Below are 14,836 nucleotides of genomic sequence, written 5' to 3' on the forward strand. Positions count from 1 at the left end.
AAGTATAATTGTATTTTTATAGATAGCCCATTCTGAGGATAGTGTCTTGTTTATGATAACAGTGAAGCATCACACCAGGGATAAACATGGGTGGAACCTCCTTCCTGTACTGGTGGTGTTTGGGGTTATGGAAGGCAGTGCGACACACGGCCACCACAGACTGGTGGGTGCTGGGACAGTGACGTGTCACCGCTACAATGTCCTCGTCCACCTGGTCAACGTACACCTAGGAGAGGGCCAGGAGACAAGCAGTGTTACAAACAACTTTTATCAGGCAAATACATTTCCACATTCACACACACATACTGACCTGAATACTGTAGGGACAAAATGATCCATTGGTTATTATTGACTCCTCTTCACATCTCAAAGGACTAAATAGGAGTAACTGCTATGTCATATCTATTTAATCTAGTCTACAATTACCATTCACCATGTTGCCAATACCCATTCAAAGGCCTATGGATATGGGCAAGAAATTGGTTTGAGATTGAGTCAGACGAACACCCATTCCCCCACACACCCACCTGGTTGAAGCCCTTGGAAGCCAGTTCCTGGTGCATTTTGTTGAGGGCCAGCTTGCCAGCGATGATACCCGTCTTCAAGTTGACCTCCCCGGGTGACGAGGCCTTGGCTTCAGGGTTCCACTTGGGGTAGAAACGCTCCTCCTTGACCACTGAGATCTACAGGCAGACAGGCAGGAGAGATGGTCACTAAAGAGTCTAGTCCAGGCAGGAGAGATGGTCACTAAAGAGTCTAGTCCAGGCAGGAGAGATGGTCACTAAAGAGTCTAGTCCAGGAAGGAGAGATGGTCACTAAAGAGAGTAGTCCAGGAAGGAGAGATGGTCACTAAAGAGAGTAGTCCAGGAAGGAGAGATGGTCACTAAAGAGTCTAGTCCAGGAAGGAGAGATGGTCACTAAAGAGTCTAGTCCAGGCAGGAGAGATGGTCACTAAAGAGTCTAGTCCAGGCAGGAGAGATGGTCACTAAAGAGTCTAGTCCAGGAAGGAGAGATGGTCACTAAAGAATCTAGTCCAGGAAGGAGAGATGGTCACTAAAGAGAGTAGTCCAGGCAGGAGAGATGGTCACTAAAGAGAGTAGTCCAGGCAGGAGAGATGGTCACTAAAGAGTCTAGTCCAGGAAGGAGAGATGGTCACTAAAGAGTCTAGTCCAGGCAGGAGAGATGGTCACTAAAGAGTATAGTCCAGGCAGGAGAGATGGTCACTAAAGAGTCTAGTCCAGGAAGGAGAGATGGTCACTAAAGAGTCTAGTCCAGGCAGGAGAGATGGTCACTAAAGAGTCTAGTCCAGGAAGGAGAGATGGTCACTAAAGAGTCTAGTCCAGGAAGGAGAGATGGTCACTAAAGAGTCTAGTCCAGGCAGGAGAGATGGTCACTAAAGAGTCTAGTCCAGGCAGGAGAGATGGTCACTAAAGAGTCTAGTCCAGGAAGGAGAGATGGTCACTAAAGAGTCTAGTCCAGGAAGGAGAGATGGTCACTAAAGAGTCTAGTCCAGGCAGGAGAGATGGTCACTAAAGAGTCTAGTCCAGGCAGGAGAGATGGTCACTAAAGAGTCTAGTCCAGGAAGGAGAGATGGTCACTAAAGAGTCTAGTCCAGGAAGGAGAGATGGTCACTAAAGAGTCTAGTCCAGGCAGGAGAGATGGTCACTAAAGAGTCTAGTCCAGGAAGGATGGTCACTAAAGAGTCTAGTCCAGGAAGGAGAGATGGTCACTAAAGAGTCTAGTCCAGGAAGGAGAGATGGTCACTAAAGAGTCTAGTCCAGGAAGGAGAGATGGTCACTAAAGAGTCTAGTCCAGGAAGGAGAGATGGTCACTAAAGAGTCTAGTCCAGGAAGGAGAGATGGTCACTAAAGAGTCTAGTCCAGGCAGCGGTGCTCAAGTACTATTTGAGACCCCACGGCAGGTAGCCTAGTGGTTAGAGCGTTAGACTAGTAACCGAATGGTTGTAAAGATAGAATCTGCCCCTGAACAAGGCAGTTAACCCACTGTTCCTAGGCCGTCATTGTAAATAAGAATTTGTTCTTAACTGACTTGCCTAGTTAAATAAAGATTAAAAAATGTAAATAAATAAAAAAATATTCACACCCCTCTTATTGGAGTAGAGAACATGTTGCAGTTTTAAATCTCCTTTCCTGAAATTCTACATATGATACCAGGGGTAACTAGCTACCATCATTCTAAACTCCTTGGCTTTATACTTAGTGATTTAAGATATTGTGACGCTATAGTGTTGTATATGCATTTAAGATATACAAATATCTGTCTAAAAGTCATTATACTGTTATGACCAAGAAAAGGTGTGAGAGTTACCTGGTGAGGCACCATCTCATCATATCCCCTGGTGCTGCCAGAGCAACAGCAGGCCATTGAGACGATGGCAGAACTGGGGAGTGAGTCATACGAAGAGCGGAGCTGGAATATAGACAACAACAAAGGAATTGACACACACCAAGGTTTGTGGTTGTCTCTTTTTTGCCACTAGGGGAAATGTTCCCAGAGAGTAAACATGGAAACAGCACACACACCTCACTGGAGTTTCATATTGTGCTGGAATTAAACCAAAAGTTCATATTGAAATCAACCAGGCTCTCAACAGATCACCTTGTTGCAGGAGAATTGTCCTGCAATGCACACAATAGCATACCACTTAGAATGCATGGCCAATATAATTGCTTCATTCTAAGCAGCAGTATGCCAGCTATTGTGCATATTGAAATAGTGCCGAGATATTTTATTTACAGCAATGAAACAGCAATGGCCACTATAACACTGTGATGTACCTGAATAGCGGAAGTTAAGGATAGGCTAAGAATAAAGTACCTGGATGGGGCACTCATTGTCATGGGTGACATCCAGGAACATGGCGTGGGCGATGCTGGGCACCAGGGGGCGGAGGCTGGGCTGGACGAAGGCCCCGACAGGCTCCCCTCCGTACCGGTACACAAGCCTGCCCTCCTCGTGACTGTCCCCTGCACTCATTGCCTCTGGAGGGGCCAGGAAGGGAGGGAGAGGGAGGGAGGGGGAGGAGGGGGGAGGGAGGGAGGGGTTCACAGTTACACCACTGTATAAGTTTGTAGTCTTTTAAATCACATAAAATGGTGTCAACATACAGCAATTGAGAACGCCCGTTGGTACAATGTTTCATTCACAGATGCAGTGATGCGTTAACCTGGTCTCAGATCTGTTTGTGGTGTCTTACCAACTCCTATGGTTATTAATGACAATAACCAAAGGAGTTGGCAAGACTGCACAAACCATTCTGGGACCAAGCTAGTGGTGTGCAATCCTACCTCTGATGAGCGAGGTAATGCCTAGCTTAGTCACAAAGACATTGTCCAGGTCCTCGCTGCCCGTGAACAGCTCAGCCACCACGTACAGACTGGGCCTCAACACACGAGCCACGTCCAACATGTACTACATGTCCACATCCACAGGTCAGTCAACGTTGGGTTAAAGCACAGAGAGGGTGGGGGGTGGGGGTAGAGGGTAGAGGGAGGAGAGGGAGAAGAAGTCGAAATGTAGGGAGGTACGGTGAAGCTAAGCAGGAAAGCAGGTTAGTATGGAAGAGGGGGTTCAAGGTTCAAAAGAAAACAAGCCAAACACCAAACACAAACCAAACAAAGAGACAGAAATATTAGAAGGGAACCGATAAAGGGGTGAGGAGGACGCCAATGACAAAGGTCAAAAGGTCAATGAGGTGTTTAGACCAGGAAGTAAAAGAAAGGTGATATGTTTAATGCAAAAATGTTTATCAGAGAGCGAGATAGTATGTAAAGTGAGGTATAGGAATGATGAAATGACGATTGTAAATGGGAGATGTTAGAGAAAAGAGAGACACAGAAAGAGACAAAAACAGAGACTAGATTTAGTGTCATGCCAAAACAAAACGTTTTAGGTAACACTTTATTTTACAGTCCTAAGATGGTATTTGGTGTTTACTCAAAAATGATGTTGTAACCAAAGATACTTTCTGGTATTTGCTTTGAAGACACTGGTACCAGATGTTACAAATATATCTGTTTTTCAATTAATCTCAAAGACACCAAAATGCAATTATGTCATTTAAATAAACATTTGAGATTGAATGTTTAGTAAACACCAGATATGTCAAATAAAGTGTAACCTGGGATTTAACCCCCACCACTCCAGTGCTGTATCTACTACATGTCAACGTCCAGTACCTCTGACAAGACTGGTTATCCCCAGGCGGTTAACAAACACATTGTCAATCAGCTCGCTGCCCGTAAAGAGCTCAGCGATTACATACAGGTTGGGCCTGATCGCCCTGGCTGCAGACAGCATGTGCTACGGAAGGAGAGTGGTTTCAGTAATGACATTGTTTTGTCACTTTACAGCGAATTATCACTAACTTTACTCATACATCAACTGTATCAATTATCTTGGAAGATACCTGAATCGTATTAATTGGCCATACAGTAACGTTATGGGTTTCATAGATAGCATGTCCTACACGGAGTGTAATAACAAACTCAATGGCTCAGACTGAATGGAATTGTGTACAGTACCTCAGCGACATGCAGAGGGGTGGAGTGACAGTTGTCCAGGCGGACCCCAGCGAAGTGCTTGGCCGTGATCTCTGTGTACTTCTGCATGTGGGCCCACAGGTAGGGACAGTCCTCGGGCTTGTTGCCGTAGCGAAGTTTGACACTGTCGCCCCAGCAGATCAACTCTCTCCTGATGTACACGTTGGAGCCTGGAAAGATGGAGAGGCATTTGTTTTCTTTCAATTCTCAGACTTGGCCTTTAGTAACACTGGGAATGATATTTATATCACACTGGCTCCCCCTTGTGGAATGATCAGGTTACCACAGAACCAGCATCACCATTTCCAGCTTTTTGTGTATAAAGTCTGAACTAAAAATGTATCTTTATATTCATCTCTATCACTTAGGCTAAATATGTTTGGTAATATAGGAGTTGTTCTTAATCAGAGTGACTTGATCACGCATCTCTACACTGTTTGCGTGTCATTGACCCATAGAGAGACACTGGTCTTTGCCCTGAAGAAAAAAGTGAGCATAAAGTTATCTTCCTTAGCTGAATGCGCTTATTGCAAGTTGTTCTAGATAAAAGCACACGTTTGAATTATTATAATTTAAAACAATTGACTGAGCTCCAACATCCCCAGAGCTGGGGAACAGTGGAGAAAAAGCCGAAGATCGTCAGAAGTGAAGATTATTTTGTTGCTGCCTCAGTGCCCGCCGGCACAATGGGCAGGAATGAATGAATGTAAAATAAAAAGTATGGACCTGGCTCAGCAAAGTTCCTAAGAGGGTCATCTCCCATCACCCAGCCATTGTGAGCCAGGAAGTGACGGGCCTTGTCTGGCTGGTCCATCATTAGCAGGTCTTCCTCCAGGCTTTTCTCCTCGAATGGGAAGGTGAAGTATCTGTCAACATACAAATGCATTTATTTATTTGGACCCAGAATGAGATGTGTAAACAAATGATCCAAATTGTATTTAGATGTGCATGACTGCTTTGGCTCTAAGGAAGGCACTCCTGTTAAAATAAGCTTAGCATGATATAATCGCTGATGTCACAGATGGAACTCCCCATTTTTTTCAATGCCAGGAAATGAAGTGAATCTCCTTCTTTAACATGACAGTCCTAATACTGTAGACCTTGTTTCTGAATCTGTTTTTATATTAATGTGAGTGAAGTAAACTCATTAATCAAGCCTTTTAAAATCTACATACAGTCAGCACACGCAGCATACCTGGTAACAATAGGGTCTTTCCTGGAGATGGGGCCCAGCTTGGGCCCATGGTCAGCCAGGCGCTCATAAACAACATTTCCCACAATGCAGTTAGCAGCCTGTTTGGAAAAAAATAAGCAGAACAAAGAATTGTAAAATGGATGGACTACATTAACCAGAAACACGTATGGTACATACCAGAGCTACTGCTGGGGGTGGCGGGAGTGTGCCCTACCTGCTCCTGGTGCTGTAACATCTGCTGGTACTGCTCTTTATTGATCTCCTCCAATCTCCCCCACAGCCAGTTACAGGCCTCCAGAATGGCTTGAGGACTGCGGCTGGACAGGGACAAAGAATCGACAATGTGCAGGATGAGACTTGGCTTTAGATTTGGGGATCGATTCATTCAAGAGAACCTACTCAATGAACTGATGTTAAGTCATGATCATCGTTTCATCACACACATTGTTTCATCACACACACACACACACACACACACACACACACACACACACACACACACACACACACACACACACACACACACACACACACACACACACACACACACACACACACACACACACACACACACACACACACACACACACACACACACACACACACACACACCTGTGAGGCACAAAGGTCTCCAGAGCAGAGTCCATGTCCACTTTATTTCCGAACCGCCTGAACTTGGGGTCCTGGATGATCTTAAGTCCCTGTTTACCCTCAGTCTTCTTCTGGTCTGGTTTCACTCCTGAGTCCAATCACATAATACCACAACATATAAATGACTTCATCAATACCAACACATTCAAGCATATCCTCAATACCAAATCACAATTTCTCTGACTGAGAAATTATAGCTGTCAAAAAAGGAACATTGGATAATGATAAATCAACAACACTTTTGCAATTTCTCCTCATTTATATGATGTTTCTTTTTTATGGAGTCATTTGTTTCACATCAGACATGGACAAACTGAGGTGGAGGTAGGTGCCTGTTTGACTGTGACTTGGCTCTACTTCTCATGTGAATCCATACACGGTCACTGTTTGGACAGGTGGAGCTCATAAGAAAAGGAGATGGTCACTCTTTTGAACAACAGTCTGACATAAGGTGTTTATAAATCAAAGGTGTATTCATTAGTGCACACCATAGCAAACCGTATTAAACATTCTGCAATGAAAATGAGAGTTTGTTATTGGACAAGTTCATGGAAGTAGGTAGGTCTCTCAACGTTTTGGCCTGCTTGCTTCCTTGTGAATACACACAATTTATTATAATGACACAGCAGATGTCATGAACAGAAAGATAAAGACAGTGCTGTACAGTGCTCAGTTGAATGCTCCCACCTTCTGTGAGCAGGGTCCTGAACTCCTCCACAGTGCACTCGATTTTGACCTGGAAGAATTCCCACAGCTTGACCTTGGGGAACACATGCTCCCACAAAACACTGCGGATCGCCTTAAGAGAGGTAAAATAAACAAATAAAGGTTTAGGTCTTCACAAAAGGAGCTCACAATTTCATTAAGACAAACTGAACGAGGTGTTATGTATTAGGCCCTGGAGTTTTTCCTGACCACATCTGACATGACCAGGAAAAACTCTAGACCACCATTATAGTGCTTTTGCCAGGGTACAAAAATGAAGTAAGCTTTCCTTAAAGGTCCAATGCAGCCATTTTTATCTCAATATCAAATCATTTCTGGATAACAATTAGGCACCTTACTGTGGTTCTTTTCATTAAAATGGTAAAAAAAAAAAGAAATAGCTTGTTAGAAAATAGCAATTTCTCAAGTAAGAATTTTGCTAGGACTGTCTGGGAGTGTTCTGAGTGGAGAGGGGGAAACTGAATGTTATTGGTAGAGAGATTTGTAACTCTTTCTTATTGGTCTATTGACAAATTTACTCCATGGTGATGTCACCAGGCAGGCCAAAACTCCATCTCACCAAAACAGGCTGAAATTCCAGACAGTCTCTTCAAACAGCTCTTACACTAAAAGGGGATTATCATCTTTTCACTATTTTATTCCAACCTCAGTGTGGAAATATATATAAAACACAGAAATATCAAATGTTTGACTGCACTGTGCCTTTAAGTTCCCAGTTTGAGGATTCCCTCCTGCTTATTCCCTCCTGATTCCAAGAAACCTCCAACCGGGATATATTTTTTTTAAACATGGGAATTTTGGGAAGGTTGGAATTTCACAATCCTAGCCGAGAAAGTAAACCTCAGACACTCACATTGAGGTGCCCCTCGTTTTGGACCTGGGCGGGGAGGCCCATAGCAGCGTACTTAGCGTCAGCCATGTTGCAGGTCATGTGCCATATGGCCCGGTCCAGCACCCAGGCTGACCTCAGGTGGGGGGAGTTGACCAGGTTGTAACCACACTCAGGATGCTCCTTGATCCACGGGCTGTTGGCGGCTGCACAGGCAGGGAAAGCACACAAAGCAACAGTTACCACACTGAAATCCTCAGTTATGGAGGACATTGAGGCCTTTGTCAAGGAATATTACAGAGGGGAATGAAGGTTCATTGATTCTATGCAGACACTCCCTGAGAACTAACCTTCTATCAGTGGTAGGATAATCGTTGGGCACATGACCAAAATGGCAGCGGTAGTATCTCTGCACTCGAGTAAACCCTAGAGACTTTTTTTGCATGAAAAATATGTTGTTTTTATGTAAAACACAGAACATTTTCACTTTTGATCTAGGTTATTTCTCAGATAATACACTGACCACAGATCATAGAGTTCAGCAGGTTTCTGGACATCAGTCAGCCCATGGCCTTTAAGCTGCCATGGAGATAAGGTTTCTCTGACCATCTGACCTTTCACAATACTGGGTCTTGGCCATAGAGTGCTGCTCTCAAGACCTCATCCTCTCCAAGCCTTACCTAGGTTTCTGAAGCAGGCTACCTACAGTACACTGAACCTTATTACAGACACTTGCAAACCATAAAGGATACAACTGCCCTGAATAGAAACTAGTAGACAATAGAAAAACAACTCAACTACCTCCAAGCAAACACCACACTCAAACACTGAAGACAAAAGAAACCAGCGCTGAACCAATGGCAAGGAACCACTGACACAGGTTTCATTCAAAACACATCTAATCAATAGGAGCTTGAGTCAGCGAAAGCATTCTCTCTTTTAGCTTAGCATGCTTGTCACATAGATTCTGTTATGCAACAGCTTGGCTGCAGGGCTGCACACACACAGACTGGGTTCACCAGCAGCCATGACCAAGTGGTGCAGAATTATCTAGGGAGGGTATTTTTAACACGCCACTCATCTTTAAAGCTCGCACTAGACTCGAGGACCGTGACTCGTCCTTATTTTAGAGACTGTGGCCTTTTCCTAGTGACCTTTCCCTAGTCTACATTCAGTAAGAGACATGCAGTATGCAAACATCGGCTAGAGTGGGACTTTAAATATGTTGTAGATGTAGAGGTTATTTAATGATATAAGACTGTTAAACTATGAATTGTGAGACCTGCCTGGCTCTTTGACAATGCTGGTACTTGTTCTCAGGACTTTAAGAGGAACTACTCTTTAGGTATGGCCTCACAGTTACTGACTGTGAAGCAACATCTCTAACCTAATATGCAGCTGTTGCAATGACCCTTCAACCAAACAGACAGAGACACGCACTCGCATAGGCACACGTTCACCCCACGTCCCACCTACACACCTGTGTGATTGTAGACCACGTCAGTGATACAGATCATATTCCACTCTTTCTTCAGTTTCTGCACCAACTCTCCCACTTCTGTCCAGGTGTAGTTCTTTCCCGGTGGTGAAAACTCTGGGTTCAGGCTTAGTTGGTCAGCTAGAGAGTAGCAGGACCTGGATATCCCTAGAGTCTGGAGTGGGGTGAAGTGGATCATGTTGTAGCCTGTGAAACAAACAAAATGAATTTGTTAATATCTAAGCATTGGAGCTAAATGTTCTCAGTTTACTTAGTTGATTAAGTTTCATACGAAAAACTCAGGGAATGGCGTCCTCGCATGGCATGATAGCTATGCTTTCCATTTCACTTTAATGCATGTACGGTTAATACTACTACATACAGTATGTGTTTTGGAACCAGTTTGTTAATGATTAAACTACCCCTCTTTCTATTGTCAAGTCAGGACAAGCCTGGGATATTGCAAAATGACAAGATGAAAATGTAGTGTATACATTGACTTGGAACCATGAACTGAACTGGTGTCCGTAGGTGGCCTAAAACTAATTCTGCCAAACCTGTTAAATGGGATTCAAACTTCCTGGTGAGACGACGGACTTACAAGACTATTCTTTGCTCTTGATCCAGGAAAACTGCAAGCATAACACACCTAATACTGGACAGCTAATTTAGTTGATGACTAGTTGAATCAGGTACTCTAGTCCTGGGTTGGAACAATTAAAGCCCTACACAGACTAGACAGCCCTCCAGGACAAGGATGGAAGAGAAGTACAGGTAAAAGCAGGCTGGCATAAAGACGTCACCCTTCTCTCTCACCAGACTCCTTGGCCACCCTCAGTCTGTCTGGCCAGTCATCCAGGTGTCCCAGGCATTTGGACAGGTAGGTCTGGATGGTGATACAGTCCAGATGGACGTGGTGGTTGTCAGCCCCGGCACGCAGCACTGGGTCCACCACTATGTAGCCACCGCCTGACTTCTCCTCATGGCTGGGGGTGAAAACATGTAGAATATTGACTTATAGTGGTGATATCAAGCATTACATAAGGACAATAAATTATTATATGAAGACAATCTGGACAATGGTCCAACTTGAACATACAACACGAAGCTATAGTTGCTCAGTGATGTTGTGGCTCATGTAGAAATGCAATATGAATACTGGTCTCTATTACAATAGTGCTTAACTCTCACCCGTGACCAAAGTAGTATTGGTATGATCCAGCGATCTGTAGGTCTAGGGTGCAAAACTTGTCAGAGTCGTCCTCTCTTCCCATGGGGTTGTGCCAGGCCAGGGCCTGGAAGGTGTGACGGTCAAAGTGTTTGCCCGGAGCAGGGTAGTTAGTGTGCACATGCACATGTTTTCCCTGGAGAGTAGGGCCCAGACGGAACTGGAGCTCAAAGCCTTAGAAGAAACATATAGTACAAACAGGCCTGAGCATACAATACATTTCTATGATTGTATGCTGCAAGGCACATGGATCAAGTTACGCCCCCCCTTTCGCCATGCTTTTGAATGCACCACTAACTGATTACAATCCGTTTCAACCAACATTTGCTACTCATTCTCCAAAAAATGCAAGAAAGGAGATTTTACACATTGCTATTAATGAACCAGCTAACAAATTTGGGACCAGTTTCCCAGACACATATTTTGCCTAGTCCCGGACTACAAATAATCTTCAACTCTACATTGAGCTTGATTTTCAGTCTAGTACTTGGCTTAATCTGTGTAAACCACCCCTTAATCTGCTAAACCACCCCTTAAAGTCTAGTTGCCAGAGACCAGGGATGGGCGGAACATTTTTCTCGCCGCCACCATGGCAAAACAAGTAGAATTCCATGAAATCAGTTAGAACATTTCCAAATCTCTCTGTCCCAGGACAAACTATGTACAATTTCAGAAATTAACTCTAAAACTTCAAGTTCTTTTCTCCACTGTCAAGAGGGGAGGGGGGCAACAAAATACTTCACTTAGGGTCCCCAAAAGGCTAGGGCCGGCTCTGACTGCATGTGTGGGTATGAATGTGGGTAGGCACGCAGACCCGAGAGCCACTGCGGCCCCCTCCCGCGATGAGTTCAGATTTTTTTTGTGGCCCCCACCCCTTTAAAGTTGCCCATCCCTGCCCTAGACTATAAGTTATTGATAGATATAGGAATAACAATGAGTTGTCTGATCTCTGAAAATAGATTCTGCTGATAAGCTCAGCAGCAGCTGCCTTATCAAGTATGGTTGAGACTGCAACGCTGCAGTTGCTCAACTGGAGAAGTGGAGTGATACTGGATCTCCACTATTTCCTGTTGTTGCTCTACAACTGTACTTGTGGTTTATGAATATAATTTAGGCAATGAACAAGATTATTTGAATCATCTAAACCAGAATCTCTTCTTAAGGACGAAAACTATGTTAGCTTTGTCTCATAATAGTATCATGTTATCAGATATCACTGAATTAAAATGAATAATGGCTGGGATGAGGCTATTAGGGATTATGTATAACGTCAGTGTTATCTAGAAAACGTTGATGCATTTGTATACTGGAAATCTTGGATGACCAACAGATGTCTTAATTCATGAAAACATGTGGTCTATATTAAACTAAAACAAGGCAACTCTCACCTCACAAGAACAACAACAAAAAATACTACAAAATAACAAAATGTTCAAAAACTGCAATGCAACAATACAGGGTCTGCCTGCAACCATACTCCCCATGGGCTATCTATAGAAACAGCACACTAGCAAATATTTCTACACGTCTCATGTTTAAATACCACCTTAACTGTAACATTATTCTCATTCTCAATTAATCAATACCCTGGTGGCCTAAGTCATGCATAAAAAGGGAAATAATGTCCAGGTACCTTGGTCCAGGCGGAAGAGTGTCCTTCCCAGCTGTTCCATATCGTTGAGGACCTGGACTCTGACTTGTTTTGTCTGGAGGGACATTTTGACTTGGCCTATATAGGTCGTCCTTTACTGTACAGGGAATGATGATATGGATTTTCTTTTTCCGAGAACCTCCTGTTGAAAAAAAAAGTAATATGTCACCAGCCATCAACAACATATTTCAGCTGTCTAAAAATAGTTACATTTTAGCAGCCTATTGCAGTTTCTAACATAATATTGTTGACATGTTGTGACAGCTGAATGGTGTGGTTGAAATTGGACAACTGGATCCAGTTCTTAAAGATCAATGCATTTGGAATGTGATAATAGTCACTACAAAGGTGAAGTTCTTAGAAGTGGAGCTGTCACTTGACGCAATTGGCGGCAGCCTTTTATCCAGAATTGGAAAACATGTAACTAGCCAATGGTCCAGTTTAAATCCGGTCCATTATCAACTAAATTCGGCAGACCTAATTTTGAATCTTTTTCAGTTGTTCAGTTGTATCCCACCGCTCCTCGCGTCCACAATGCGCGCATCACCAACACGCACTGTCAACAAACGCCCACTTGAAATTGCGCAGCGCATGAGTGTCCATATTTAAATCATAACTCATTCTGGATAAGGTCCAGAATTCAGTCGCTTAAAAGGCCAACCAAGCTATTAAATACTCGATCTACCGTGTCCAGTCTGTCGGCCACTCACTAAAGTATAAGGACCAAGCAGACAACCACAAAACCTGAATCTGCAAGATGCGAAAACTGTACACAAAATTGTGTTGAAACATTATGCGTAGCTTACAAACTATCGAAAATAAAAAGTTATGCACCTGTAACACCAACCTTTAAATACTCAACGCATCGTGAAAAGTTGCTTTCATGTCATTTGCAAAAATACAAAGTATCGGTATTTTTCCTGTATTGAAGAATAGGCTTGGCATCTGAGCAGGGGGGCGTGTCGATTTCTTTAACCCGAATACCGTACATTTACGAATATAAGAAAGCTGTATTATCATACTTTCTTGTAGACAGGTGCAATACAAATCTTACCTGTTTGGCAACATTATGGCCTTATTACAGCGCACCATTCGACTGAAACACGAAATGTTGCAATATAATTTATTAAATAAGAAACGATACAATATAGAACCTCGAACAGAATTGCGCTGCTTCTACAGGAAGATGACGTGTGTTAGGTAACATGTAGGAAACATGACTGCACTGCAGAACTCAATAGAGTTCACGCGCTTTAAAGAACGTTCTCGATGGAGTAGTAAGGTGAAAGCAGCCCGAGAAGACGTGGCTGTAGACGAAATCCAAGGTGTGAAGTCGGGGAGATGGTTTTCCAACAGCAAGGCTCAGTGCAACATGGCAGTGTTGCCATTCTTTATAATGTCGAAATAAACAAGTCTCCAACCCCCATATCACAAACGGAAAATATATGTGTGTATATGAATGGAGACTGCTGAGGGCAGGACAGCTCATAATGATGGCTGGAATGGAGTGAATGTAATGGTATCAAACACATGAAACCATGTTTGATACCATTACATTCACTCCATTATACTCCATTCCAGCCATTATTATGAGCCATCCTCCCCTTAGCAGCCTCCACCAGTGTATATTGTAGTATCAATTGGTGAGAGAGAGACTCAAATATATGATTCAATTGTACATATCCCCTTGGTTCCTGATTAAATGTTTGGTAACGTTCGCATGGGTCAAACAAAAACACCCTAATGATTGGTTGACAATCCAGCTTCCCACAATGCAGGTGATGGCTGCAGGAGGAAGTTGGTGAAGAGCAACTTCTGAAATTTGTAGGCCACTGCAGTCAAAACTGAATGACCTTTGATCAAATGGTTTTTGTCAATTTCATGCATTCTTCATGTAGGCAGGCGCAAGTTGGACAATTTTTATCCACATAACTCTTTGACCACTGATTGTCACCAAATTGACAAAAGTCATCCGCTCTAACACGCCCAATATTACTGTGTTTTCTATTTAATCATGTGGTATATATGTATTATTTTCTGCAGCTCATTTCACACTACAAGAACATTTCCAATTTGACTTATGGGCACGTTGACTGTGGGCACGTTGACTGTGGGCACATTGGAACGGATCCCTTTTTTCAAGTCAGTCACCTCCTTTCAAAATGTGTTGCATTATGGGGTTGGAAATTGTTCCGACTTCCGCCAACATATCAACTTCATCCTGCAGCTATTGAATGAATTGTGGAAGGCTCTATTGTCAACCAATCATTAGGGTGTTTTTGTTTGACACCCAAACGTAACCAAAGACATGACTGAAACAAACGTTGCAGAGATTCATGTATAGTGGATACATACAAATGAATGTGTTATTTGAGGTTGTCTCATTGACTGTACATTGAACACATATTTTAGTATGTCACTGTGTGATATGGGGGTTGAAGTGTTTCTCGACATTACAAAGAAAAACTTGAATAAACAACTGCAACACTGCCATGTTGCACCGAGCCTTGCTGTTGG

The 14,836-nt window shown here is 43.3% G+C and overlaps 1 protein-coding gene across 4 annotated transcripts in view; it reads right to left on the reverse strand.

The window, feature by feature from the left end:
- The window catches only part of LOC118394547 (glycogen debranching enzyme-like), a 30,824-nt gene extending 17,519 nt beyond the window's left edge, over positions 1-13,305 (reverse strand). The window contains exons 1-17 of one of the 4 annotated variants that reach the window (XM_035787819.2): positions 13,167-13,305; positions 12,302-12,461; positions 10,632-10,842; positions 10,257-10,426; positions 9,444-9,647; positions 7,988-8,169; positions 7,096-7,207; positions 6,370-6,496; positions 5,972-6,074; positions 5,758-5,855; positions 5,289-5,428; positions 4,545-4,732; positions 4,200-4,323; positions 2,839-3,002; positions 2,329-2,430; positions 528-683; positions 76-226 (exon numbers count right to left, since the gene is read on the reverse strand). In XM_035787819.2, coding sequence (XP_035643712.1) covers positions 76-226; positions 528-683; positions 2,329-2,430; positions 2,839-3,002; positions 4,200-4,323; positions 4,545-4,732; positions 5,289-5,428; positions 5,758-5,855; positions 5,972-6,074; positions 6,370-6,496; positions 7,096-7,207; positions 7,988-8,169; positions 9,444-9,647; positions 10,257-10,426; positions 10,632-10,842; positions 12,302-12,386 — 2,317 coding nt within the window. In that variant the 5' untranslated portion in view covers positions 12,387-12,461; positions 13,167-13,305. Of the gene's footprint in view, positions 1-75; positions 227-527; positions 684-2,328; positions 2,431-2,838; positions 3,003-3,308; positions 3,433-4,199; positions 4,324-4,544; positions 4,733-5,288; positions 5,429-5,757; positions 5,856-5,971; positions 6,075-6,369; positions 6,497-7,095; positions 7,208-7,987; positions 8,170-9,443; positions 9,648-10,256; positions 10,427-10,631; positions 10,843-12,301; positions 12,462-12,796; positions 12,948-13,153 lie in introns of those variants that run through there. The other 3 variants (XM_035787820.2, XM_035787821.2, XM_035787818.2) reach the window with 3 other exon arrangements.
- Positions 13,306-14,836: the final 1,531 nt, after the last annotated feature.

Source organism: Oncorhynchus keta, chromosome 15 (assembly GCF_023373465.1).
Source record: "Oncorhynchus keta strain PuntledgeMale-10-30-2019 chromosome 15, Oket_V2, whole genome shotgun sequence".
Classification (NCBI taxonomy): Eukaryota; Metazoa; Chordata; class Actinopteri; order Salmoniformes; family Salmonidae; genus Oncorhynchus; species Oncorhynchus keta.